General features: G+C 37.1%; 7 protein-coding genes across 8 annotated transcripts; 6 read left to right on the top strand and 1 right to left on the bottom strand.

Annotated features, from left to right (window-relative positions):
- Positions 1 to 123: 123 nt before the first annotated feature.
- Positions 124 to 2,423, top strand: LOC108810463 (uncharacterized). Its single transcript, XM_056989497.1, has one exon. It carries the CDS (start codon positions 794 to 796, stop codon positions 2,276 to 2,278), a length of 1,485 nt encoding a protein of 494 aa, XP_056845477.1. The 5' UTR covers positions 124 to 793; the 3' UTR covers positions 2,279 to 2,423.
- Positions 2,424 to 3,025: 602 nt separating this feature from the next.
- Positions 3,026 to 4,958, top strand: LOC130496990 (uncharacterized). The gene is made up of 8 exons (XM_056989767.1): positions 3,026 to 3,179; positions 3,282 to 3,409; positions 3,496 to 3,552; positions 3,658 to 3,750; positions 3,896 to 3,974; positions 4,071 to 4,195; positions 4,332 to 4,475; positions 4,569 to 4,958. Exons 2-8 carry the CDS (start codon positions 3,284 to 3,286, stop codon positions 4,809 to 4,811), a joined length of 867 nt encoding a protein of 288 aa, XP_056845747.1. The 5' UTR covers positions 3,026 to 3,179; positions 3,282 to 3,283; the 3' UTR covers positions 4,812 to 4,958.
- A 703-nt stretch (positions 4,959 to 5,661) lies between these two features.
- LOC130496045 (uncharacterized) lies at positions 5,662 to 7,297 on the top strand. Of its 2 annotated transcripts, XM_056987790.1 has the most exons (4): positions 5,662 to 5,821; positions 5,981 to 6,057; positions 6,620 to 6,812; positions 6,897 to 7,297. In XM_056987790.1, the coding sequence occupies exons 2-4, from the start codon at positions 5,995 to 5,997 to the stop codon at positions 7,025 to 7,027; spliced, it is 387 nt and encodes a 128-aa protein (XP_056843770.1). In that variant the 5' UTR covers positions 5,662 to 5,821; positions 5,981 to 5,994; the 3' UTR covers positions 7,028 to 7,297. The 2 variants fall into 2 exon arrangements, with proteins under 2 accessions (XP_056843770.1, XP_056843769.1); XM_056987789.1 differs by lacking the exon at positions 5,662 to 5,821 and having other exon boundaries at positions 5,935 to 6,057.
- Positions 7,298 to 7,646: 349 nt separating this feature from the next.
- Positions 7,647 to 12,464, top strand: LOC130496043 (heat shock protein 90-6, mitochondrial-like). The gene is made up of 20 exons (XM_056987787.1): positions 7,647 to 7,870; positions 8,067 to 8,273; positions 8,373 to 8,446; positions 8,548 to 8,673; positions 8,777 to 8,870; positions 8,959 to 9,042; positions 9,132 to 9,275; positions 9,383 to 9,496; positions 9,644 to 9,703; positions 9,841 to 9,915; positions 9,998 to 10,102; positions 10,248 to 10,388; positions 10,478 to 10,570; positions 10,685 to 10,762; positions 10,873 to 11,127; positions 11,212 to 11,314; positions 11,399 to 11,573; positions 11,661 to 11,766; positions 11,868 to 11,957; positions 12,056 to 12,464. The coding sequence occupies exons 1-20, from the start codon at positions 7,757 to 7,759 to the stop codon at positions 12,227 to 12,229; spliced, it is 2,412 nt and encodes an 803-aa protein (XP_056843767.1). The 5' UTR covers positions 7,647 to 7,756; the 3' UTR covers positions 12,230 to 12,464.
- A 184-nt stretch (positions 12,465 to 12,648) lies between these two features.
- LOC130496044 (protein OBERON 1-like) lies at positions 12,649 to 15,385 on the top strand. The gene is made up of 3 exons (XM_056987788.1): positions 12,649 to 12,796; positions 13,276 to 14,365; positions 14,585 to 15,385. The coding sequence occupies exons 2-3, from the start codon at positions 13,291 to 13,293 to the stop codon at positions 15,217 to 15,219; spliced, it is 1,710 nt and encodes a 569-aa protein (XP_056843768.1). The 5' UTR covers positions 12,649 to 12,796; positions 13,276 to 13,290; the 3' UTR covers positions 15,220 to 15,385.
- Positions 15,386 to 20,528: 5,143 nt separating this feature from the next.
- Positions 20,529 to 22,458, top strand: LOC108836755 (uncharacterized). Its single transcript, XM_018609864.2, has one exon. The coding sequence runs from the start codon at positions 20,660 to 20,662 to the stop codon at positions 22,157 to 22,159; it is 1,500 nt and encodes a 499-aa protein (XP_018465366.2). The 5' UTR covers positions 20,529 to 20,659; the 3' UTR covers positions 22,160 to 22,458.
- Positions 22,459 to 22,798: 340 nt separating this feature from the next.
- LOC130497066 (thymidine kinase a) lies at positions 22,799 to 24,022 on the bottom strand. The gene is made up of 4 exons (XM_056989936.1): positions 23,793 to 24,022; positions 23,563 to 23,707; positions 23,351 to 23,472; positions 22,799 to 23,250 (listed from the first exon to the last, which is right to left on the bottom strand). Exons 1-4 carry the CDS (start codon positions 23,942 to 23,944, stop codon positions 23,007 to 23,009), a joined length of 663 nt encoding a protein of 220 aa, XP_056845916.1. The 5' UTR covers positions 23,945 to 24,022; the 3' UTR covers positions 22,799 to 23,006.
- Positions 24,023 to 25,119: the final 1,097 nt, after the last annotated feature.

Raw genomic sequence — 25,119 nt, 5'->3', positions numbered from 1 at the left:
TTATTAACTCGTGGCGATGATTATTTAGTCAGACTTTTATTCCTTATGAAACATAATAATGCTTCTCAATAAGCTAGTGAAGCATTTGTTTCTTGATGATGGATCATTTGGTTAATAACCATCAACATCCAAAACATTTATATATGATATTTGCATGATTTAGTAAATCTGAAATATCATCAAAACAAACAATTAATAAGACATCAATATTCTGTGTATAACTGGTGGATTGCATCTAAAAAAAATCTTCAAAAAATAAAACAAAAAACAATTTCTTGCACACATAACGTGTGTGGTCAACAAACACGAGTACATGTACTCTTAAGAGAACTCAGGCTAGTCAGACTTGATAGCAACTGAACAATACATATGTTTACATCTATCAATTGATGATATCACACCATTAATGGAACCTCTGCTCTCAGTCAGGATGGTAGTTGGCTGGAATTTACTCTAATTTGCATTTTCTTGTTTAAATTATTTATGGTGGTGACTTCTCTCGTCTCTTCATATTCCCTTTTACTCCATAATTTCGTTTTAATTATTTCAAAATTTAAACAAAAGTAATTAAACCCTAAAATATCATTAGTTCCCTTTTTTCTGATTGCTTCTCTCTTTTGGAAACTTCTTTGGTTTTGTATTCACAAAGCAGACTCTGCATCAAACGGTATGTATGTCTGATTCTACATTTTCTCTCATCCTTTTTATTCCTTCACTTTTGACAAACGTTTTGATCTTTTTAGAGTTGTTTTCTTCTCTCTGATCTTATATTTGCTAACGCAGATTCTCAGCTATGGATAATGACGGTGTATGCAAACGGTTTATATTGGTCGATGATGAGTACAAGCTCTTCTTCGATCATCGTCTTAGAGGCGACAACACTTTTCTCCCTCCCTTTGATGATGACAAAGGAGAGTCTGAAACTCGTAATCTTGGTTTCGAGTTTTCTAGTGCTGATTCAAAGCTTGGTGGTGGTGGTGGTACTGAGAAGAAGAAACCACCAATCAAGAGCAGAGTTTCTCAGAAGAGAAAGAGGGAAACTACAATCCGAGAAAGCATTCAACGAGACAACAGAGCTGCTGAACGAAGAAAGAGGAAAACGGCTGAGTTAGAGTCTGGTAGGGTTTCTTCAGGGAACCAAGTTGACGTCCAAGGAGACAACAACAAAGCTAGGAAAATGTCAGAGTCAACAAAGGTTAATAACACTTCAAGGGATGTTCCGTTGGTTAGAGCCATCAAACGAGACAACACAGCTAGGAAAGTGTCAGAAGAGTCAACAAAGGTTAACACTTTAAGGGATGTTCCGTTGGTTAGAGCTCAAGACACCATCCGACGAGACAACAACATAGCTAAGAAGATGTCAGAGTCAACAAAGGTTAACACTTTACGCAATGTTAGAGCCAAAGAAGTCATCCAACGAGACAACAAAGCTAGGAAAGTGTCAGAGTCAACAACAAAGGTTGACACTTTAAGGGATTTTCCGCTTGTTAGAGCTCAAGAAACCACCACCCAAAGAGACATCAAAGCTAAGAAGATGTCAGAGTCAAAGGAAACAGGGACTTCAAGGGCTGTTACAGAACCTAAGGATGTAGCCGAGACTGTTCCAGTGACCCAAAGCAACAAAGGAGTACCTGTAGGGTCAAGGAAGAAGAGTGTAGCGGATAAAGATTACATGAGCTACCTCACATGGCTTGTAGACTCTCTTAAAGATTCAACAACAGTACCTGGTCCAACTCCTCCAACTCCCACAATGGCCAGTGAAAAGGATATTGAGTCTTGTTCTGATGATGATGATGATGATATGATTATGGTCAGTGATTCTCCCTTCTCGTGTGGAGGAAGTACACCTTTTGTGGTGTCCAAGAGCAAGACCGTGATCGATCTCGAGAAAGATATTACAGAAGAGGACGAGGGTAGAAACTGTCAGTTTACGAAAGAGCTGATGGATCTTCTGGAGAAACCGTATGATAAAAGAGAGTTGCTGAGGCTCTCTGGTGATGTGTCAGAGAAAAAAGGAGTGAGTAGATATAGAGAACTGAGAAAGGGAAGAGTACGCAACTACGAGACTTCTGACTTGGGACCATCCTATCTCGAGAAGGTGTCTGATTTCGATCAAGAATACAGGCGTGTGGATGGTGATGATAAGGCGAGACTGAAGCTGCTGCGTGGGTTTTTCTTCTACTTGAAGAATGTTACTCGTGTTGGTTCTTTCAAGCCTTGGTTACCAGAAAACCAGAAGAAGCTCGGAGGACTAAGAAAGCAATGCTTGCAACCATAAGAAGCAAGGGTAGTAAAAAAATCTTGTGTTAAATAAGCAGGTTGTTGTAGTTTTTAATTTAATGTATTGTCTTGTTTCTTATGTTGTTGGATGACAATCTGATTCAGAGTAGTTTCTTGTCTCCCAAGAGTATGATATTATTGATGCAACGTCTCAGATCAGACTATTGTTCTCATTAAGACTAAAACTGGAATTAGATTCTGCAGTTTAATTGAGTTAAAGGCCTTAGATTGAGGATAAGGGCATATTGGGAAGAAAAAGCGAGAGGACAAGATTATTATGGACCCAACATTCACCATCATCTTTTGTATACACACTACCTTTTTACACATGGCTATTGGCTAATATATTGTTTGAGAATTGCATGTTAGGAATATGTACCAAAGAGACACACAACATGCATGATGGCTAAATATATATTTGTTTGAGAGCACATGTTAGCATTGTGAAGCAAGCAACCAAACATCAACTCTCTAGACTCTAGATGAAGGAACCATACGGGCTTATGAGTCATGATGAGTTCCCTTATGAATCAGCAACTTATACACTTTGTCTACTTCGACCAAAAAAAACACTTTGTCTACTTTACAGAAATTATAAGCTTTTTTTTCTTTATCAAACAGAAGTATAAGAGGAAAATAAAAAAAAAAGCTGAGACTGTCTTTTTGGGGGTCAAAAGCTCAGACGGTTTAAGAGGAAAATAAAAAAAGAGTGAAGGAAAGTCATAATAGAGTTAATGACGAAATTACCCTTAATAAAAGTCAATAATAACGTTCACGCCATCTTTAAACCCTACCGGCAAGTTGTCACTGCTTCTTTTAACCTAAACCAATCCAAAACTCGCCGCTACGGTTCGCCGGGGAACTTCAGAGTGCTGTCTTCTATCGAATTCTCAAGGAAGGTAAATAAGATTTGTTGGTTACATTCTCTTTTTTTTTTATTGTGCTGCATAAAGTTATGTACTTTACTCAGAAACAGAGCTGAGTGTTGTGTCTGTGTGTAGTAATGGTGGGGGTTTCGTTTGGGGAGCAAAACTTCATTAAAGGTGGGATCGCTCAAGATCTTCGAACTGATGGTCGGAAAAGATTGACTTACCGTGACGTCTATGTCGAAACCGGTGTTATTCCTCAGGTAATTGTAATAAATCTCCGAGAACTGATGGTTATGTTTCAACAGATTTGCTTACTTTCTCTATTGCTGTTTTGTTTGGCTCTAAGGCTAATGGTTCAGCTAGAGTTAGGATAGGTGGAACTGATGTGATTGCCAGTGTAAAGGTACTTCCTTTATCCTCTCTCTTTACTGTCATTGTTAACTGAGAAGTGTTACTGTTTTACTATGAATGTTATGAATGTTAAGGCAGTGGTCTTGTGTACTTGCAGGCTGAGCTTGGGAGGCCAAGTTCTCTTCAGCCTGATAAAGGAAAGGTTGCTGTTTTCATTGATTGCAGTCCAACAGCAGAACCTACCTTCGGGGTGAGCTTTTTTAATATTGTTTGTCTTTGGCTCTTGTGTTCTGTAGTTCTTGTGGTCTATATCATATTCATCACATTTGTCTTCAAAGTCTCAACCTTTTAATGGTCTTAAGTCTCTAATACTTTGGTAACTTGGTGTTACTCAGGGGAGAGGAGGTGAGGAGTTGTCTTCTGAGCTTGCTTTGGCTCTTCAAATCTGTCTTCTTGGCGGCAAAAGTGGAGCAGGTTTTTTGCAATTCATGTTCTTTATAACCTGCATAATTGTTATGCTTTTCAGCTTGTAATGTTTTTATAGCAATTTCTTTCTTTTTGGTTTTGCAGGGGCTGGTATAAATCTATCTTCGCTTTTGATCAAAGAAGGAAGAGTCTGCTGGGACCTTTACATAGATGGCCTTGTCATTAGCTCCGATGGGAATCTATTGGATGCACTTGGTGCTGCCATCAAGGTACAGAGAAAGGGTCTTTCGTTTAAGTGATATTGTAGATTGGTTCAGTCTATTTGTCTTTTAGTTGGTTTTGTAGTTTTAAGATAAGTTGCAAATTGGTAGTTTGGTACACTTGTTGACTAATGCTTCCCTTCAGGCTGCTTTAACCAACACAGCTATACCAAAAGTCCAAGTTTCAGCTGAAGTAGCCGATGATGAGCAGCCAGAGATTGACATCAGCGACGAAGAGTATCAACAGTTTGACACTTCCAGTGTCCCGGTCATAGTCACGTTAACTAAAGTAAGCATTGTTTGAATCACACAATAGACATCTTCTTAAGGTAAAGTTTATTAGCATCCATTATAAATGCTCTTGTCTTTGGTTTATTATCAGGTGGGGAATCATTACATAGTTGATGCAACAGCGGAAGAGGAGTCTCAGATGAGCTCAGCCGTGTCTATATCCGTGAACCGGGCGGGACATATCTGTGGGTTAACCAAAAGAGGAGGGTCTGGTTTAGACCCGAGCGTCATCCTTGACATGATCTCTGTGGCTAAGCATGTGTCCGAGACTCTGATGAACAATCTTGATTCTAAGATTTCAGCTGCAGAGGCCTGTGAAGACGACGAGTCTTGACTTTACAGTCCTTTTTTTGAGTTTCAGGGAATCAAAAGGCTCGAGATATGTTTGGAACGATCAAATGTTTGAATCAATCCTATGTGTATCTAAGTTGTAGAACAGTTTAGCTAATCAAAACAATCCTCCATGCGTTCTAATTTTCCATGCTTTGTGTTAAAACTGTTTGTTTTGCTAACACTAAATTTGTCTACAAATTTAAAAGGGAGGTTACTTGTTAATGAGGCTATGTGTTTACCTCTTTCGACTCCGTTGTTTATGGATCTTTCTTTAAAGTGAGAAAAAAAAACAGAACAAGTTACATGAGAGGATTGTGATATTTTGGGAGAAGAGATTGAGAAGTGAGATGAGGTCAGCAAGAGAGTTTTGATGGAGTTTGAAAGAAGAGAAGATTTGTGGTCCATGATTACACCCCAAAGGTCAAATTAACTGTATAGTACGACCAGTGATGATCACGTGTATCTCAACTTTGAGTTTGGTTAATGACTTTGAAACATCCAACTGTTTTCTCCCAAATCCTATACATTTTTTCTTCCTTCATAGCTTGGCTTCATTCCCAATTAAATAGCATTTGGTATAAACTGAATAGAAAAAAAGGAAAAGAGTACTAATTAAATTTGTCTGAAAAAGCTTATGAATTTTATATTTTTCATTTCTTAATGTCCACTAAGTTTATTTTTGTTCCATACATATACAGAAGAAAAGTATCTGAGAGAGGCGAACCAGATAGAGTGTCACTTGCCACTTTGGCATTTACTAACAGCATCTTAACTACATGACAATTTGTGATTTTTAATCAAATTTTAATTTTCAATTACTAAAAACAACTCAAATAAAAATTGGAGAGACGGTGGCGCGTGGAGTAAGAGAGAGAGAGAAAAAGAGAGCACAGTTTCAGTTATGGTCCCATTTGTCCCCAACCTATCATCGTCTCCTCTCTCTCTCTCGCTCGCTATTGAAACCCTAAAAATCAAAGCTTGAATTTCAGATCTTTTACAGCTGTCTCCTCGGTAAAGTTTCGTGCTTTCTTTATAATCGGATAGCGAATTCGTGATTTCCTTTTAAAAAAAAATAAAAAAAATTCGGATTTGATGTTGTTTTTTCTTTTTGAGCTTTTTTTGTTTTCATGTAAACTAAAATGATCGACTTGTATTGGGACATTTGTGCAGAGGAGACGACTACTATGAGCAGCAGAGATCATCATCATCCACCCGAGCCTCTTGATTTCTTCATCTGGACTGTTGAGGTATTTCAAATTCAATCACACCTCTTCAATTTTGAGCATGTTTCTTTCGTTAGACTTGTTGTTTGTTGCTGTGTTTGCAGAGTCCTGTGAATTCATGTTTCCTAATTTTGATCTGTACTATTCAGTCAATTTAATTCTCTTATGATCTTTTCCAGGTATGATCCTAGTTTGCAGTATGGGTTGTTGTTGTTGATCCAATAATGATTCTTGAGAACTGGAACATGTTTGATTGTTATTACTTTTTTTTTTCTTTTTGTTTCTTGCTCCAAATTGTTACACCTCTTCTACTTATCGACCAAACTCAATTGCTCATCTAGTCTTTGTGGGATATGTCTTTGTTGATGTGGACATTTACTCGGAGATGGTTTTACCTCAGGGCATCGCTGGTGTGTTCGGTTATGTTCACTTGCTGATTAGTGAGGGATAGATAGAATTAGTCCACTTATATGGGTTTAGTTCATTCAGATCCCACTGTTATTGATTTTTTCTTCTGTACTCTGTGTCCTGTGGGTTACTTGTAGTTGTAGATGAGGAGATTTTTTTGTTCTTTTTACTTATACAGGATGTTGGATCTTGGCTTGAGGAGATACACCTTGGGAGCTACCGCTTGATTTTCAAAGAAAACGGCGTCAATGGAGAATATCTAGAAAGCATGTCTGTGTTTACAACCGAACAGATCCTTCATTTCATAAGGAGGCATCACATGAAATGGGGAGACTTCATCACCCTCTGCAAAGAACTCCGAAGGATCAAAGGTTCTCTCTCTCTCTTATCCCATTCCTCAGTTTTGAAGTTGCTGCAGAAAATTTGGAGTAAAAAATGTGTGTTTCTTTTGACAGTGGCTTGCTTGAAAGGCGAGCAGAGAGTTCGAAGGCCATGGTGGGCACCGTCTTGTCTCTCGGTAGTCTTTGTTAAGGCGGCTAAGCGCAATCGACAGTCTCGAGTTGTATCTCTAAAGCTTGAATCTTGACAATTACACGTTGGCTCTCTCTTTATGTACCTACTTGTCTCTCTTCTCATCCATTTCTTTTCCTTTTTCTTTTTTTGGGCTGAGTTTGTTTGTAGAGATAAAAGCTATATGCACTATGAAAAAAAAACAAATTGGAGCCAAAAAACTGTTTTGGCTTGTTAAAGTCTTGCAAGAAGGGAAAAATTATAGTTTTCTACTTTGGTTGTATACAGAGCTTGCTCTCAGATGTTTAAGCATATGGCTTGTTCAAATATGTTATGTGGCAGATAATAGTATGACTAACACGATGATGTCGTAATCTGGTTATACATATGTCAAAAACCCTTGAAGAGATAAAATAAAACTTGTCCAATGGTTTAGGTTACATGATGAATGGTTATAGACAACAAAACGACAACATAGGAAGAGGGACCGGTTCATCACGACGATGCCCCATTTATGACTCCTGACATGGTGAGGCAGTACTTGTCCAAAAGCCATATTGTTGGCCATTTGGGGTTTGTTAACAAAAAAAAAAACTCCATCCCGGTTCACAATCGGACCGGATTCGTTATCTCGATTGTAATTAGCACTAAACCGTAACTAGACCACATTCATATCGAGAAGCTTCGCCTTTCAGCTCAAAAACCCTACTAAAACCTTCTCTCTCCGCCAATCGTTTCTTCTTTGCTCATTGCTCCCAATATCGAAAGGATCGGATCCTCCATCGTTTTCTAAAAGCTGCGAACTATGCTCAGGCTCTCGAAGCGTTCCGTCTCGAATCTCCTTCGCTCCGGCGACAGAAGCTTCCGCGTCGCCGCCGCCGCAGGGACTTCGATCTCCCGCTCTTCCCCATCTACCACGGTATCATCCTCACTTCCCCTTCATTTGGTCTAAAGATTGTTACTTTCTGAATCTCAGTCACTGTTAAATATCCAATTGGCTTTCGTATGATCAGAAAGTTCACCAAAAAAAAAAAACAATTCATTGCTGAATTACACTGCCAGATTTCGCTATTGAGTAACTGGATTAAGTTTTTTCTTTTTTTATTCTTTCTTAGGATGTGAAGAGAGGGGACACTGAATCGAGATGGTACTCGTCCTTAACCGATGGAAAGTGCAGGAAGAGTGAGTCCTTGGCTCATTTGAACATGAAAACCAATTGGTTTATTGGAAACCGCTACGAATCCACCGCTGCAGCATCAGACTCTTCCTCTCAGGCTCCTCCTCCTCCCCCTCCCGCTGAGAAATTCGAATATCAAGCTGAAGTACGTTCCTTTTTGTTTGTTTGTTTGTTTGTTTAGTTGGCTTGATGTTTGTGATCAAGTCTGTGTGGTTACTTACTGATGTTTTGATGTAAATGACAGGTTAGTCGCCTCATGGACCTAATCGTTAACAGTCTGTACAGTAACAAGGAGGTGTTTCTTCGGGAGCTTATCAGGTATATCCTCTCTCCTGATTTTTTTTTAAAAGTGTTTTAGTAATTAAGTTCCTTATGTTCGTTTTTTTTTGACAATCTACATGTATTTGTTTTCCCAACAGCAATGCTAGTGACGCATTGGATAAACTGCGTTATTTAAGCGTTACAAACCCTGAGCTTTCAAAGGATGCTGCTGATCTTGATATTCGCATCTATGCAGACAAGGAGAATGGAGTAATAACCCTCACGTAAGTCACTAACTATAGCTTCTCTTTTTTTGAAAGTATGATTTTTTTTTTTAATTTTAGTACTGAGTAGGGGATTTAAGACGTTGTCTGTGCCTTTTTCCAGTGATTCAGGTATAGGTATGACACGAGAAGAGTTAGTTGACTGCCTTGGTAAAATTGCGCAAAGTGGAACTGCCAAGTTCTTGAAATCTTTAAAGGTCCTACTTTGTCTTTCTGATTCTACTATTTCCCAATCTTACATCGGAATCACTGACAATTAAGCATTTTTTTTTGTAATAATATCAGGATAACAAGGATGCTGGTGGTGACAATAATTTAATTGGTCAATTCGGTGTGGGGTTCTATTCAGCCTTCTTGGTTGCAGATCGGGTACGCTAAGATATTGGTGTAATATGATCGTTGATATGCTCACATCTTCACCAACTGACTAATGTATCATTTATCTATATTTTTTGAAGGTTACTGTGTCAACGAAGAGCCCAAAGTCTGATAAGCAATATGTATGGGAGGGAGAAGAAGGTTCAAGCAGTTATACCATTAAGGAAGAGACTGATCCTCAGTTAATCATTCCTAGAGGAACACGTATTACTTTGCATCTTAAGGTTCGTTATATGCTTCGGTATTTTATTATGTAGCTCAACTGAAGTATTTGTTTTGTAATAAAAAGACCCTTCATCCTAAGCTCTTTTGTTGTGGGTGCCTAATGTAGCCGGATGACAAAGGATTTGCTGATCCAGAGCGGGTTCAGAAGCTCGTGAAAAACTATTCTCAGTTTGTTTCTTTCCCTATATACACGTGGCAGGAAAAAGGGTACACAAAAGAGGTATGATCATCGTGATGGCATATATTTAAACTTTAGTATCGCATAAATGCCCAAGTTGCTCAGTCTTCAAGGGAAACTTGCGCCATACACAACTAAGATTCATATCTTATTGACCGGCTTTGCATTATGTCGTTCTCTCTTATACAGGTTGAAGTTGAAGATGACCCAGACGAGTCAAAAAAAGATGACCAGGATGATCAAACTGAGGTATACTTGCTTCCTTTTGCCTCTTCTTAGAATTGTCTCGATCAGCATCAGATAAATACTCTGATCAGAATCAGAGAATAGCTAGATGTGCAGGGATAGTTGGCTAAAGAGTTCATGTTCTTTTCACTTATTAACAGAGAAAAAAGAAGACCAAGAAGGTTGTTGAGAGATACTGGGACTGGGAGCTTACTAATGAGACACAGCCCATTTGGGTAAGGACTGCTCGATGTGTCCTGTGGGTACTCAGAATGAAAAATTGGAATCAATTTTACGAGTTTTTTCTCTTTATTGCAGCTTCGGAACTCTAAGGAGGTGACTACAGAGGAGTACAACGAGTTCTACAGAAAAACTTTCAACGAGTATTTGGACCCATTGGCATCATCCCACTTCACAACAGAGGTAAACATCTGTTGAAATAGTACGTCTCCATGAAAAAAACCTGAAACAGATTATGCATTGTATCTGTTGAAAATGGTGACACCACGTTGATCCACTATTGATAGATTGTTCTTAAATTATCGTACTGATAATGCCCTTATTGTAGGGTGAGGTCGAGTTTAGGTCTATCCTTTACGTGCCACCTGTTTCACCAATGGGGAAGGATGACGTGGTTAATCAAAAGACAAAGAACATCAGGCTCTATGTCAAGCGAGTATTCATTTCAGATGATTTTGACGGGGAGCTGGTGAGAATAGTTTCTGTTGGTGTGGTCTATCAAGAAACCTGTATTTCTATTTTGTATTGATATCCAATTCTTTTGTGCTTTGTTAATAGTTTCCTCGGTACTTGAGCTTCATTAAGGGTGTTGTGGATTCACACGATCTCCCACTTAATGTCTCCCGTGAAATTCTTCAAGAAAGCCGCATTGTAAGTGCTGATGATATCCATTTTTGATTCAAAGACTTCAAGATATATGTCTGTTCTGCTTTGGTATAAGTGTCATTTATTGTTAACCTTACGTTTTTCTTTTGTGTCTCAAAGGTGCGGATCATGAAGAAACGTCTGGTGAAGAAAGCTTTTGATATGATTTTGGGGATTTCCTTGAGTGAAAATAGAGAAGTATGTGTCAGAACATTTATCTCTTTCTTTTGTTACTTATCATTGCTATGTTCTGGTGATGATATTCCTGACTAATGAGAATGGCACTGTTACACTGTTTACTTACACAGGACTATGAAAAGTTTTGGGATAATTTCGGCAAACATCTAAAATTGGGATGCATCGAGGACCGCGAGAACCACAAGCGCATAGCTCCATTGCTTCGATTTTTCTCCTCCCAGAGTGAGAACGACATGATCAGTTTGGATGAGTACGTCGAGAATATGAAAGCTGAACAAAAAGCTATATATTACATTGCTTCCGACAGCATTACAAGTGCTAAGAATGCACCTTTCCTCGAGAAGCTTCTGGAGAAGGAGCTTGAGGTAACACTTCCTACCTCCTTGCAAATATTCCTATTGATTCAGAGATGAATAGGTGATTGATAATTCTGTGTTGTTTGATTATAGGTACTGTATCTGGTAGAACCCATTGATGAAGTTGCCATACAGAGCTTGAAATCTTACAAGGATAAGGACTTTATCGACATCAGCAAGGAAGACTTAGACCTAGGCAAGTGCTTGATGCAATAATCCCTTGATTTGGGATGTTCTGTAATCCCACTGAGTCGCATAGTAACACTCTCTGTATTGACAGGTGACAAGAATGAGGAGAAAGAGGCAGCTGCCAAAAAGGAGTTTGGGCAGACATGTGATTGGATAAAGAAACGATTGGGCGATAAGGTTGCCAGTGTTCAAATTTCTAGCCGTCTCAGTTCATCCCCCTGTGTTCTTGTATCTGGTAAATTTGGTTGGTCAGCCAATATGGAGAGGTAAGATTAACCTTTTGACTAAGTGAGAACTTGTTTTGTCCGATGGTTTTTCCTGGTGAACTTACAGAGAATATGTTATCTGGGCAGGCTAATGAAGGCCCAGTCAGCTGGTGACACAACAAGCCTCGAGTTCATGAAAGGGAGAAGAGTGTTTGAGATCAATCCTGACCACTCGATTATCAAGAACATAAATGTGAAGTCACCAATCATCATCACTTGGACTTTCTTGGCTATCAGAATAAATTTAAAAGCCGCTTTCGATATTGACGTAATTTTTTTTTCTTGTTTCCACAGGCTGCTTACAAGAGTAACCCAAATGATGAAGAAGCGATGAAAGCCATAGATCTTATGTATGATGCAGCACTAGTTTCTAGTGGTTTCACGGTAAGCCTTTACGTGCAGTCTAATATCAAAACGTTCTTTCCTTCTCTTTCCTTAAAATGAGATCAGTAAAAACCTTAGTTGTTTCTGAATACGTACAGCCCGAGAATCCAGCAGAGCTCGGTGGAAAGATATATGAGATGATGGATACGGCGCTTTCCGGGAAATGGTCAAGCCCCGAGGTCCAGGCACAGCAGCATATGACACAAACTCACAATGCAGAGCTGTTAGAAGCTGAAGTGGTTGAACCAGTCGAAGTGGATGGGAAGAAATGAACAGAGGCCTAAAAAAATATCCCTGTCCTGCTACGATTCTCAGTTTCTCATATCATATTGTTTCGTGTTTTATTATAGCAGCAACATAAGTAGAACTCGAGAATTCTTAATCTAGCAACAATGACCAATGAGTCAATAATTTTCTGTAAGCTATATTAGACAGATTGAGAATGTTGTGCTTGTTTTCAGTAACTTCCTTGTTTGGATGTAATAAGAAGAACCGAGAGGTTTGATCTTTGGGGTTTAATTGGACAATATTAAAACTTTCCGGGACTCCCGGTGATTTAAAATTAAATGCAAGGGCGTTGTTTGCGTATGAATTGGATTGGTTTGAGACGGGGGCCCGACGCGTTGGGAAGATACATTCCGCTCAAAAGTCAACACAAGTCACCGGCTGGTCAGGTTACCGTTATGTATTACTAACTGGCAGCTGTACGACTTTATTTAGTTTTTAATAAAAAAAAGATAAGAAGTTTCCATTTGTTAGTCTTAAGCTTTCCCTTTGGGTTCTCACACCAATTGTTCTTCGTCCTCCGCGACTCGTAACGCTCTCCATTCATCTCTCCGGTGAGTCCTTTTAGTCCTTTTTTTTTCCTGAAGAGAAAGTTGATAACTCTCTAAATCGTGGTTTTGAGGGTTTGATTCAGTTTTATGTCTGTACATCTTTTAACTCCCGATTTAAAAAAGATTCGTGTTTGACTTTTCTAGCGTTCAATCCACGTCGCAGACAGATTCTTTGAACTTTCATTCTAGACACTGCTTTGTGTTTAGTCTGTCCTGTCTTTTATGTTTTTTTGAGCTTCCACTAGTGATTATTGATCTTCAGCTCAATTGAACAACAAGGATGTGATTTTCATATGTCGGTGTGAGTGTCTGGATGAAAAGACTCAATTTTTTTATAAGCTCAAAAACGTCATTTTAGTTGGTTAGAATCGTACTTCTTACAGATGTTATGGTCACTTCACTTTAGATTGTCTGTGTGTCTGAAAGGTTTCTCCTTTGTTTTTTTTTTTAACTTAAAATGTAATTCCCCTTTTCTTTTGCAGGACATTTTTAATTTGATGGGAACATCATCAGGATCCAACCTCCCACACCAAATGCTACCACCACGCCAGCAGCAGCAGCAGCTCCAAACCGTTCTCTCCCTCGCATCCTCAGATCCACCCCACCTCTCACGCTCCAGCTCCGGCATCATCGTCCGCGAATCACCAGCCGAGAGCGCCAGCTCTCAAGAGACCTGGCCGACCTCAAACCCCATCATCATGCCGAAGAAGACAGAGAGCAGCGGGAAGTCAGTCACAGTCGCCGACAAGGTGTCTCTACTCGACATAGCTAGAGAGAGAGTGGAGCTAGTCTCCGAGAGGATGCAACGTCTACCAGAAGTGTATCTCGAGGAGTTGAAGAACGGGCTCAAAGCTATCCTCGATGGAAACGGTTCTCAGCCCGGCGAAGAGTTTATGTTCCTGCAGAATATCGTTCAGACGCGTTCGGATCTGACTTCGAAGACGCTCGTGAGGGCTCACAGAGTGCAGCTGGTGATCCTCGTGGTGATAAAGACTAAAATCCAAACGTTCTTGCATCCGAACATGAACCTCTCTCAGACCAATCTCATCGAGATCTTCTTGTACAGACGATGCAGAAACTTAGGTTGCCAAAACGAGCTCCCCGCCGACGACTGCTCCTGCGAGATGTGTGCCACTAGGAAAGGCTTCTGCAACCTCTGCATGTGTGTGATCTGCAGCAAGTTCGACTTTGCTGTCGACACGTGCCGCTGGATCGGATGCGACGTGTGTTCTCACTGGACGCATACGGACTGTGCCATCAGGGAGGGAGAGATCTCGATGGGAGTCTCGGCTAAGAGTGTAGCTGGGATGGGGGAGATGCTGTTCAAGTGCCGAGCCTGCAACCGTACTTCTGAGCTGCTCGGTTGGGTTAAAGACGTGTTTCACCACTGTGTGCCGAACTGGGACAGGGAAGCTTTGGTGAAGGAGCTTGATTTCGTGAGGAGGATATTCCGTGGGAGTGAAGATACCAGAGGGAGGAAACTGTTTTGGAAGTGTGAGGAGATTATTGATAAGATTAAAGGTGGCTTGGCTGAAGCAACAGCTGCCAAGTTGATACTCATGTTCTTCCAAGGTAAAGCATATAAAATTTATATATATTATAATTATTAGTTTATGATTTTTATAGGATTGTTTATAAAAAATTTTGAAATATTATTATCTTATTATTTTATCGAGTATGTCATATTTTAACGGGAAAAAACATATTAATTATTGTGTTCATCAATTTATTTATGGAGTATTAATTTATAAAGTTTCTCTTTTGTCTTGACCATTTTTCTTGTGAGTGAAGAAATTGAGTTGGACTCGCCAAAGAGCCTTGAGAACGGAGAAGGTGGAGGGATGATAGCACCTCAAGACGCGTGCAACCGAATCGCCGAAGTTGTGAAGGAGACACTGAGGAAGATGGAGATAGTGGGGGAGGAGAAGACGAGGATGTACAAGAAAGCGAGGATGGGGCTCGAGGAATGCGAGAGAGAGATGGAGGAGAAAGCTAAAGAAGTAGCGGAGCTGAAGATGGAGAGGCAGAAGAAGAAACAGCAGATAGAGGAAGTGGAGAGGATCGTGAGGCTGAAACAAGCCGAGGCGGAGATGTTTCAGCTGAAAGCGAACGAGGCGAAAATGGAAGCGGAGAGGCTGGAGAGGATCGTGAAGGCGAAGAAGGAGAGGACTGAGGAGGAGTATGCGAGTAACTACTTGAAACAGAGGCTGAGCGAGGCGGAGGCAGAGAAAGAGTATCTGTTTCAGAAGTTGAAAGAGCAAGAAAAAAGTGGTGGAAATGGTGGTGGTGGTGGTGGTGGTGGTGGTGAGGCGTCACAGTCAGTGATGTACTCAAATATCAGAGAGATGCTGAGTGGATACAGTGCACCGTCGCCAAGAGTTGATCCAAGATCAAACCAGAGAAACCATTTTGGATCCAATCCTTGAAGTGTTTGTATTCATGTTCCAGCTTTGAATCAATTACTGTTGGATTTGCTTTGTTAACTGTGAAGTCTTGTAGTCGTTGTAATTGCATTAATGTTTAATAACTGGTAACTTTTGTTAACTACATTGACTCCCTCTGTTTTTCTATTATTTGTCAAGACTCCCTCTAGTTAAATCTATCTTCACTTTTGGCCCTGTTCGTTTTCGGAACGCTGCGTTCAAAACCAGCGACCAAAAATATCAAAGAGATCTAAAGAACAGCTCAGCAACCAATGAAAAAGGAGTGTTGGAAGATCCTAATTTCTGCCGCTAGCGACACCATAAGGTGTATGCAGGAGACGCTGATTTAAACAGCGGCCAAAAAAACCAGAAAAGAAGACCAGCGATCATTACGGGCGGCGACTCCGTAACAACAACTACATGAAATTTCTCTCTCATACTTGTTATTTTTTGGTTGCTGGTCTCTACCGCTGCGTTCGAGAAAGGAACATGGCCTTAAACAGAAACAAACATTGTGTAGGATCTAACCGTTTTTAAATTAAATATATATTTCCATTTTATAGTTAAATTTACTGTACATTAAATCACTAATGTTTTTTTATACTACTATTTATGTTTCCAAACAATATAATTGTTATTTATATTACTATTAATGTTTTCAAACAATATATATATACATATATTTTATATTCATATTAATGTTTCCAAACAACACAATAATTAAACTTAATTATTTTATATCTACCGCTTTCTCTATTAAAATTTTGTATGGACGTCATAATTTCATAAACCGTAAAACAATAAACTTTAAAACTTGGACTAAAAATTACAAATTATGAAATTATAACAATTTAAATCAAATTAGATTACATATCAGTCATCCATCAGTTCAATCAGTTAGTCTCGGGGTTTAGTGATTTTTTCAAATAGATATTTTTAAAAACCTAAATTGAATTGTCGGATCACCAGATTAACCGGTATAGTCACAGGTTCGGGTTGAATTTAAAAACACTGATTTAAATGCAAAAAATATTTTAAATACACAAAATCTTTCAAATTAACAAAAGATTTGTTAAGTTATTAGTGGAATTTTGCATCCTAAAATATTAAACGCTTGCAAAGCGCGGATCAAGATCTAGTGTCGTTTAAAAAATTTCACCCATATTGAAAAACTAATCGGTTTGCCTTTAAGTAACTAATATATTATTTTGTTTAATTTTGTTGATAATAATAAATTGAAATAGATTTTTATTAAATATATACAATAAAATGTATAATGATACTAATACTTGTTAAATTTTAAAGTTCAAATAATATTTAATACTCCTTCTATTTTGTATTGTATGATATTTTAGAGAGTTTTGATGTTTTAATATGTAACATATTTTTATTTTATAAGTAATTCTTAATTTTATTAAAAATTTTGTAGCTAAAATATTTTGTAATCTATTTTATAGTTGGTTGAATAATTTACATTTATATTTTAATAATATTTTTATACATAAATAAATTTTTAATAATTGTGTATAAAATCTAAAATATCATACATTTTGAAACAGAAAAATATTAAAAGACATTAATTATGAGATATTAACATCTTCTACCAACATTTGTAATGTTTTACAAAATTATCAATATAAATCTAATAAAAAGCTTCAATAACAAAGAAAAACATTACAGCTATTTGTAGAAAATGGTAAACCTTAACAATTTTCGTCATACCCTTTTCTACCTAAATTTTGATATCGTGATGTTATTATTGTAAAATGACATTTATTTCAAATAAAGACACGAACTATCAAATTCAAACCGAAATCAATTTTGACCAAAATAATGTCGATCAACCAGCTATAGATATATATAAAAAAATATTTGTGCATTGAAAAAGGTACCATTGAGCATTATAACTCAATTGGAGAATGCAAATGTAAGTTTTTGTGGATTTTTTAAATTTGACTGTGTTGTTTGCTTCAGATATAAGTATTGTTTATTGAAAACATTTAGGTGGCTGCCTTTTTTGGTGGATACAAAACAAAGTTGTTTAATAGTTCTCAAAAGATTTGTTTATTAATTAATTAATTTATTTGATAATAACAAATTGGTTTTCATTGACAAATCCTTTTGATTGTATTTGCAGTTGAAGGAAACCGAGACTTTCTTCAAGTGTTTAGCAGAACTAGATGCAAATATCATTGTTAGCAGCAAATCTTTTGCTTCTTGATACTTGATAAGCACACATGAGTTTAACCTAATGATGAAACACTTATTGGATTAAATATACAGCTAACTAACCTCCTTTTCGATAGGTTGATGTCCATATGTAGAAATAATTTCAGTCTGAAATGAACCATTTATGCATATTATGGCTGAGAGTGTCCCTCTTGTAAGTGTTTTAATCTCGCTTAAACTTTCTTATATGTTTTATCTGACCTTGTTTCTAATTGTTAAACCAGTTGAAACTAAGTAGGCCAAGTCCTCATGATCAGAGCCATTTATGCTTTATATATGTTAAGGAAATTGATGGGATTAAAGTAATAATCTAGAATTTATATGTTACTAACTGATACTTTAAAGTTTGACAGCGACAAAATTTATGTCATAAAGCTCTTTTGTCAAACTCTAGAAGAATCAAATTATTCCAGGAATGATTTTGAAGATGGTACCATTGAGCATTATAACTCAATTGGAGAAAACAAATATAAGTTTTGTGCATTTTTTTTAATTCGATTGTGATGTGTGTTTCAGATATAATCATTGTTTATTGAAAATATCTAAGTGGCTGCGTTTTCTGGTGGATACAAAACAGAGTTGTCGTCTGATAGTTTTCAAGAGGTTTGTTTGTTTATTAATTAATTTATTTATTTTATAATAACAAATTGGTTTTCATTGACAAATACTTTTGTTTTTTGTTTGAAACTGAAAGAAACCGAGGCTTTCTTCAAGTGTTTAGCTGAACTAGGTGCAAACGTCACCGTTAGTGCTCAGCTGAACTAGGTGCAAACGCCATCGTTAGCCTGATCTCTCAATTCTTCAGTGTGGCGCTTACTTAGCAGCAAGCTAAGTCATCATGATATGGGCCACATAGATCATATATCTAAAGAGGAAATTGATCAAATTAAAGTGACGAATCTCTTGTCTGGCTTTGTTTTATATATCTCTCTTTTTCCGTTTACAATGTTTTAACATTATTCCCAGGTGACTATTGCAAGAAATGAGAGTCACAGCTCTGACAAGAGAAAATTCATCTTTCTTCTAATTATGGCTGACTTTTTTTCTAGTTTTGAAAAGCGATCATCTCCAAATACTCGGCTACTTTAGAGAAGTTTCCAGAGAATAAAATTTCATTTACTAAGGTGAGTTTTTCTATAATGTATCCAGTCACTTTTCATGTTTAACAACTAGTTCGGTTTTTGTACACGAGGAAGATATATCATTCACCTCAGTCATAAAAGATGTTCGCTCCTCATTTTTACCCTTCCTACGCCATGCTACTATAGTCGCAACATTCTGTTACTATTTTGAATATGTAAATGATAAAGGAAAATAGAAGTTGGAAAAGGAGATGAAAAAGATCAAAGAAGTGTACAACCAAATCTTGATGCAGAATATGGAGAATATGGAGAGTACAATGACTCTAAGAACCAAGAGAAGTTATGCTTCTATCTTTGTTTAAGAACCTGGAATCATCAGTAGTAGTAGTAACTTGGTTGTTTTGTTATGATTATGTCTCCCATGTTGCTTTTGTCGAAATCTAAAATTGGTGTTAAAATAGTCTTTAAGAAAGAAAAAAAATATTTAAATATTTGTAATCATTTTCTAAAATCCTATAAATTATAGTCTTAGGGGGAGTTATTGGATTATGATTTTTTGTGGATTTTGATGATTTTAATAGTTGAGAGGATTTTACAAGTTAAAAGGATTTAATAAATTTTACACATAGATTTTCATAATTTGTGTATAGAATCCTATTGATTGTTAAACTTTTAAGGTAAGAAATTAATAGTGGTACAAAAAAGTGAAAATAATCATTTCAATCATTAAAGAGGCAAAATGCTATTATATCCTCTTAATATATAAATAATACAAAAATAATAAATAAATAAAATGTTTTTTTTTATAATTTTGAAATATGATTTTGAAATATGTTTTTAAAATTTTAACTTTTTATATAAAAGGTTACGATTTTTTTTCAAATTGTTTTCTTCAATTCTTTTTGAAATTAAAAATACGTTTTAATAAAACTATTTTAATTTTTTTTACTTTTTTTTAATTTTTAATATTTATTTTCTATTTTTTAAAGTTGTGATTTGTATTATGTTAAAGTTGTGATTTGTATTATTTCATTCTTTAATTTTGTATGTTTTTGTATGTGAGTGTATTTTATTACATTGATTTCAAAAATCTTATGGGTATAGATGATATTCTCAAAGTTGAGTCTTATGAGTTAAAACAAAGAAAATTTGCATCCCAATAACAATAGATTTTAATAGAATCTCAAAATCAATGAAAACTAAACTTTTCAAATAACAAAGGATTTTAAGTGAAATTTAAAAGTCATTACCCCAATAACAATGGATTCTACTCAGATTTTAAAAATTCATAAACCAATAACAATGGAATCTCAAAATTTAATAACTTCTCTGAAATTCTTTTACCAATAACCCCCCCTTATTTAGTTTAATGATTTTCTAATTCCATTAAAAATCTGAATTATTCAATTTTCGGTGTATTTTGTTGTATTTGTATTTGAAAGGAAGTTAATGAAAAATTTAGCAAAATTGTAAAGAACCAATTTTTTGGTCTTTATGCTAGGATTTGAAGATAATTCTTTATATTGTTTATCTATCATATATATATTATATATACCAAGATTATTGATCATTATAATATGAGAAACTTGAAAATATAAATTTCTTTATAAACTAAAAATATATCATTACTTTCATTAATGATAAAAGTATATCAAGCTTCCAAAACATCAGATTTAGACAAATACATTTTAAATATTTATCAAATCTTAAAACCTATCAAGTTTTGATCAAAAAGCACTTCTATGTATCTGACCGTGTCTCATTTTTATAGAGAGAAAAATGCATCTAATCCTATGTATTGAACTAGTGATTCTAAAAGAATTCAATTAATCTACAAAAAAGAAATAGGTAACTAACAAAAAGAAAAACTATATGAATCAGGTTGTAAAAACAATTTCTCTCACTTACGGGGTTAGAAATTGAGAAATCAGAATATTTGGGGGCAACAGTGTAATACTATAGAAAGCTAAACGCGTGAAACTGAAAACCAATTGATAAAGGAATCGTCGCATCGACAGACGCATTCATCCTGCCACCACCGAAACAAACCCTAACTCTCCGATTCTCCGACCAATTTCATCGGATCCGAGTTTCGAACAGCAGTTTCCGCACGCCGTTGCCCCCGATTGGAGATGTTTCTATCGCCTGGCCACTCTCCACGTCATCTATCATCTCCAGCACCGTCTTCTCGCTCCGACGATGGTCTCCAATCGACGCCCTCCTCCTCGGAGATCACGCCTCGTAACCCTAAAAAGCGGATGAGAGTCCTCGACGAGGACGCTTACGTGGAAGCGATCGAGAAGATCATCGAGCGCGATTACTTTCCGGATATTACGAAGCTTAAAGACCGTCTCGACTGGATCCAGGCGGTTAAAACACGTGACCCGGTTCAGATCCGAGACGCTCAGTTAAAGATCATCGAGAGGCGTGGAAGAAAGAAAGCTAATCATCAGGGTGGAGATACGGTGGGTAAGACTCAGACTCCTGGATCTACTTTCTTGAGAAACTTCACTCCTTTAGATGATTTTGATGGTAAGGCAACTCCTAGAACTCTTAGAGAAGAACCTGGCGGTGAAGTAGTTACTGATGAAGGAGATGTAGATGTTAACATGTCCTTAGATGAGTTCTTTAGGAGGTACACTAGTGAGGATAACGATAGCTTCTCCAAGATTCTTGAGAAGGTTAATAAGAGGAAGAAGGACAAGTATAACTATCTCCTTGAAGGTGAGAAGAAAGATAGTGACTTGATTGAGGACGTGAAGAGAGATAGGATCACTGATGGTTACGGTACGTCTTATCAGCCTCCGGATACTTTAGAAGGGTGGAAATACACAGCGAAGAATCTTCTCATGTACCATCCGGCCAATCGCGGCGAGGCGGCGTTAACGGAAGAGGAGAGGGCTGTGAGGTTAGCTGGGTTGACTAAAGAGATAGCTAAAGGGAATACTCGTTTTCAAGGGAAGAGTATGGATTCCAGGCCGAGGGAAGATGGTTCCGTTGAGATTCTGTACACTCCTATCACGGGTTCTTCCCCTATGCTGCAGGTTAGGGATAGAGACAAGTCCAAGAGGTATGATCTTGATGATCTGAGGAAAACTCCGAATCCTTTTTATGTGGAGTCTGATAAGAGGGCGGACAACGGGTATAGTTTTGTGAAAACGCCGTCTCCTGCGCCTGGTCTCGATGAGTCGCCGTTTATAACTTGGGGTGAGATCGAAGGGACGCCGATGAGATTGGATCCAGAGGATACACCTATCGATATTGGTGGTAGCGCTGATGGACCGCACTACAACATTCCGTCTGCACCTGCGAGAGACGTGACGGCGCATTCTTTATCGAGGGACGCGTCGAGGAAGCTGAGGGAGAGGTCGAACAGTATGTTTAAGAAGCCTCCGTTGCCGTCTTCTCCTCATCATCGGAGTGGGAGTGCGAGTCCGAACGTTAGGACGCTTTCGCCGGCTGCTCAGAAGTTTTACAGACGGGCGATAGGGAAATCGTCTTCTAGTGGTGTTGATGAGAGCCTTCGTGCGAGTTATCGTGGAGCTAGTCCTGGTGGTGTGACTCCTAAGAGTGTGAGAAGTGCGTCTAGGTTCGGGAAAGATAGGCTCACCTCTGGTTCAAGGTCGCCTTGATATTGTGCGAATGTTATGACTATATATGTTGAATGCTTCTGGTTCTCATAGAGGCAACGAAGGTACTTCTTCTTGTACTGCATAAGCTGCTTGTGTGCCAAGTTCTGTTGACTCTTTTCAAATGGAATACTTTCTCTCGTCGCCTCTGTAATTTTAATTTCCACAGCTTCTCTTTTTTCTTTCTTGTTAGTAGCTCATTTTATACTCCGACGTTGTTTATCAATACTACAACATCATCACAGTATCCTCATGTTGAGTTTGGGGTTTGCTCTCTTAATATCAGTATCCTTTTGTGCGTAGTTCAAAGTTATTAATAGTTGTCATCCGCAAGATTGATGTCTCCGCAGCTTTTGTATTTCCCTCAAGAGTTTGGAGTTGGTTGATGTTAGTTGATCATTATGAAATAGGCAGTTTTGTGGTGTGACATCAGTGGAAAGTGGCATAGACCGAGTGAGACACGCTTGCCAAATTAGCTGATGAGAAGAGCAGTGGAAAAAAGCCTTGACCAATCAACTAACAGGTTGTATGTATCATCAGGCCATGCTAATAGATTTGCTTAACGTACTCGGTAAAGCTATGAAAGTATGCTTAGGATGAGAAAAGCTGCTAACAAAAGCCAGTAGAATGCAATGCAAGAAACAAACATGGATCAAAATTCATTTGCTTCAAAGAATTCATCAAACATATAACTTACATACAAGAAACATCAATGTGGATAAATCTAGACAAATAAAACTAAAGCATACAGAAAAAAAACATAAACATAATTCACTACCGAACATTTCCATAATGTTACTGGTTCCATATCAATTATGGTTAGATTATAGCAGCAAATGTCTCCACACATTCACCCACTTGCCTTGTCAGAATCCAAGATTTCCTTTGAATGTTTGATCACAACTTGATTACTAACGTAATGCTTGCGACAAACGGGCATATAAACATCAGCTCCACCGATCAGCTCGGTTCTACTCTCACAAGTCTTTCTTAAAGTGAAGAAAGCTTTCTGTCCACAAACCTCACACCTTGCAGTTAGCTTCGTCACAGAATCAGCTAAAGGTATAATGTCAATAACAGCACCAAAGCTCCTCCTAATTTTTTTTCCCACAGGAAAGAATCACATTCAATTTATTACAGTCAAACAAAAACTGTTCAAAATCTGAAAATGTCAAAACCATAGAATCAAGGCACCTTAAGTAGTCACCATCAAGACCCACTACAATCAAAGTTTTGCCATCATCATCAGCGACTTTGCAGCAAAACTCATAAAGGTCTCCAAAGAACTGAGCCTCGTCAATACCAATCACATCAAGCTGACAATCATTTGAAGAAGAAAAAAAAAACACAAAAATTTCAGTACAGAACCTTTCACAATAAGACCAAACAAAAGACTTTTTTTTTACCTTGGCATAAGCATCTTGTCCGAATATCTCGGGAAACGACATAAGATCCGGAAGAGCCCAGCAAGGGAATCCGATTCCATCGTGTGTCACCACCGAATCTTTGGCGTATCTCGTATCTTTACTCGATTTCACCATCGCAACGCTTCTGCACAACCAAAAGGTAAGAACTTGAGAAACTAGATCATTTTCTAAATCTATGGAGATGATGAAAGGTTTTTTTTTGTTTTTACCTTCCGGCGCTGATCTCCGACTTGATACGGCGGAGGAGAGAGGTCGATTTCCCGGAGAACATAGGACCCGTGATAACATGAATCGCACCGGACCCACGATGTTCTTGATCGGAGATAACATCTCTGGAGATGTCACTGTCTAGGGTCGCCATGGCAGAGAGTTTATAAGAGAAGATAGTGAGTGGGTGCGGAAGAAAGGAGGAGAAAAGGCTTAAATTTGCTTTGTGGGTTTTAGGTAGGGATGATGAGTGTAACTTGTCGATGAGATGTTAATATATAACAAAGACTCGAGAGGTTGAAGAAGGAAGAAAATTGTAGGAGAAGATTTGTCAAAGTCAAACATTAAGGATTTTGAATTTTGTTGACTTCGTGGAGGGAAACAATGTTTTAAAGGTACCTTTTCAGGTTTTATATTGTGGGCTTAAGCCCAATAAAATTGGGCTTTGGCCCTAAGTTGTTTTTAAATTGTTGTTTTTGTGATTAACTAAATTGAAATAGTTAACTAATTTAATTTATGATACTTTTAACAATTATACAATTTTCAATTTATAATTTATTTAACTTTGAATCCACATATGAACCAATCAAAAATGATGAGCAACAACATTAATTCTCAACCGTATAAATTGTATAACGTTCAAGCCTTTAATCGTAACCGTCTTCAACTTTTTTTTTTCATTTTAACATCATTCGATATATTTAAAAATATCAGATTTGTGTTTTTGAAATATTAAATATTTATTGCTGCTATATTGTAATATTATTTCGATTTAATAATGGTAATAAAATTTATATAACAAAACTAAGATTTTTTTCTTTTTAAAGAAAATTTCTAAATTTAAGCATTAATGCAAACACATATAACCAATTTAAATTTTAAATAACCCAAGCAACCAATAACCTAATAAACATCATTTACTCAATACCCTCTTTAGTTTAGTATGTCACTAATTCTAATTAATCTAACTAGACCTGGACCCGCCCGACCGGGCGGGTATTAATTATGAGTTTTATTATGTTGTAAAAATATTTGTTGCTAGTTTATGATATATAATATATAAACGATACTACAATTTTGACAAATTAGCAATATATTTGAGATCAATGAATTTAATATGGTTATTCAATTGTATATTAATTTTTATAAATTTGGATAATGTTATTTGTTATTTGTTTGTGCCAAAAAAAGAAAAGAAATAATGTTAATAGTTTAAAAATGAGTTCGAATATTTTTAGGCAAAGTTATAAGTAACCACTATTAAGTGTAATATTATATCTATATTAATCATCTATCTCTATTATTACTTAGGATGTGAAATTTTAAATT

The sequence above is a fragment of the Raphanus sativus genome, chromosome 6 (assembly GCF_000801105.2).
Source record: "Raphanus sativus cultivar WK10039 chromosome 6, ASM80110v3, whole genome shotgun sequence".
NCBI lineage: Eukaryota > Viridiplantae > Streptophyta > Magnoliopsida > Brassicales > Brassicaceae > Raphanus > Raphanus sativus.
This window is presented reverse-complemented; position numbering and strand designations above follow the sequence as displayed.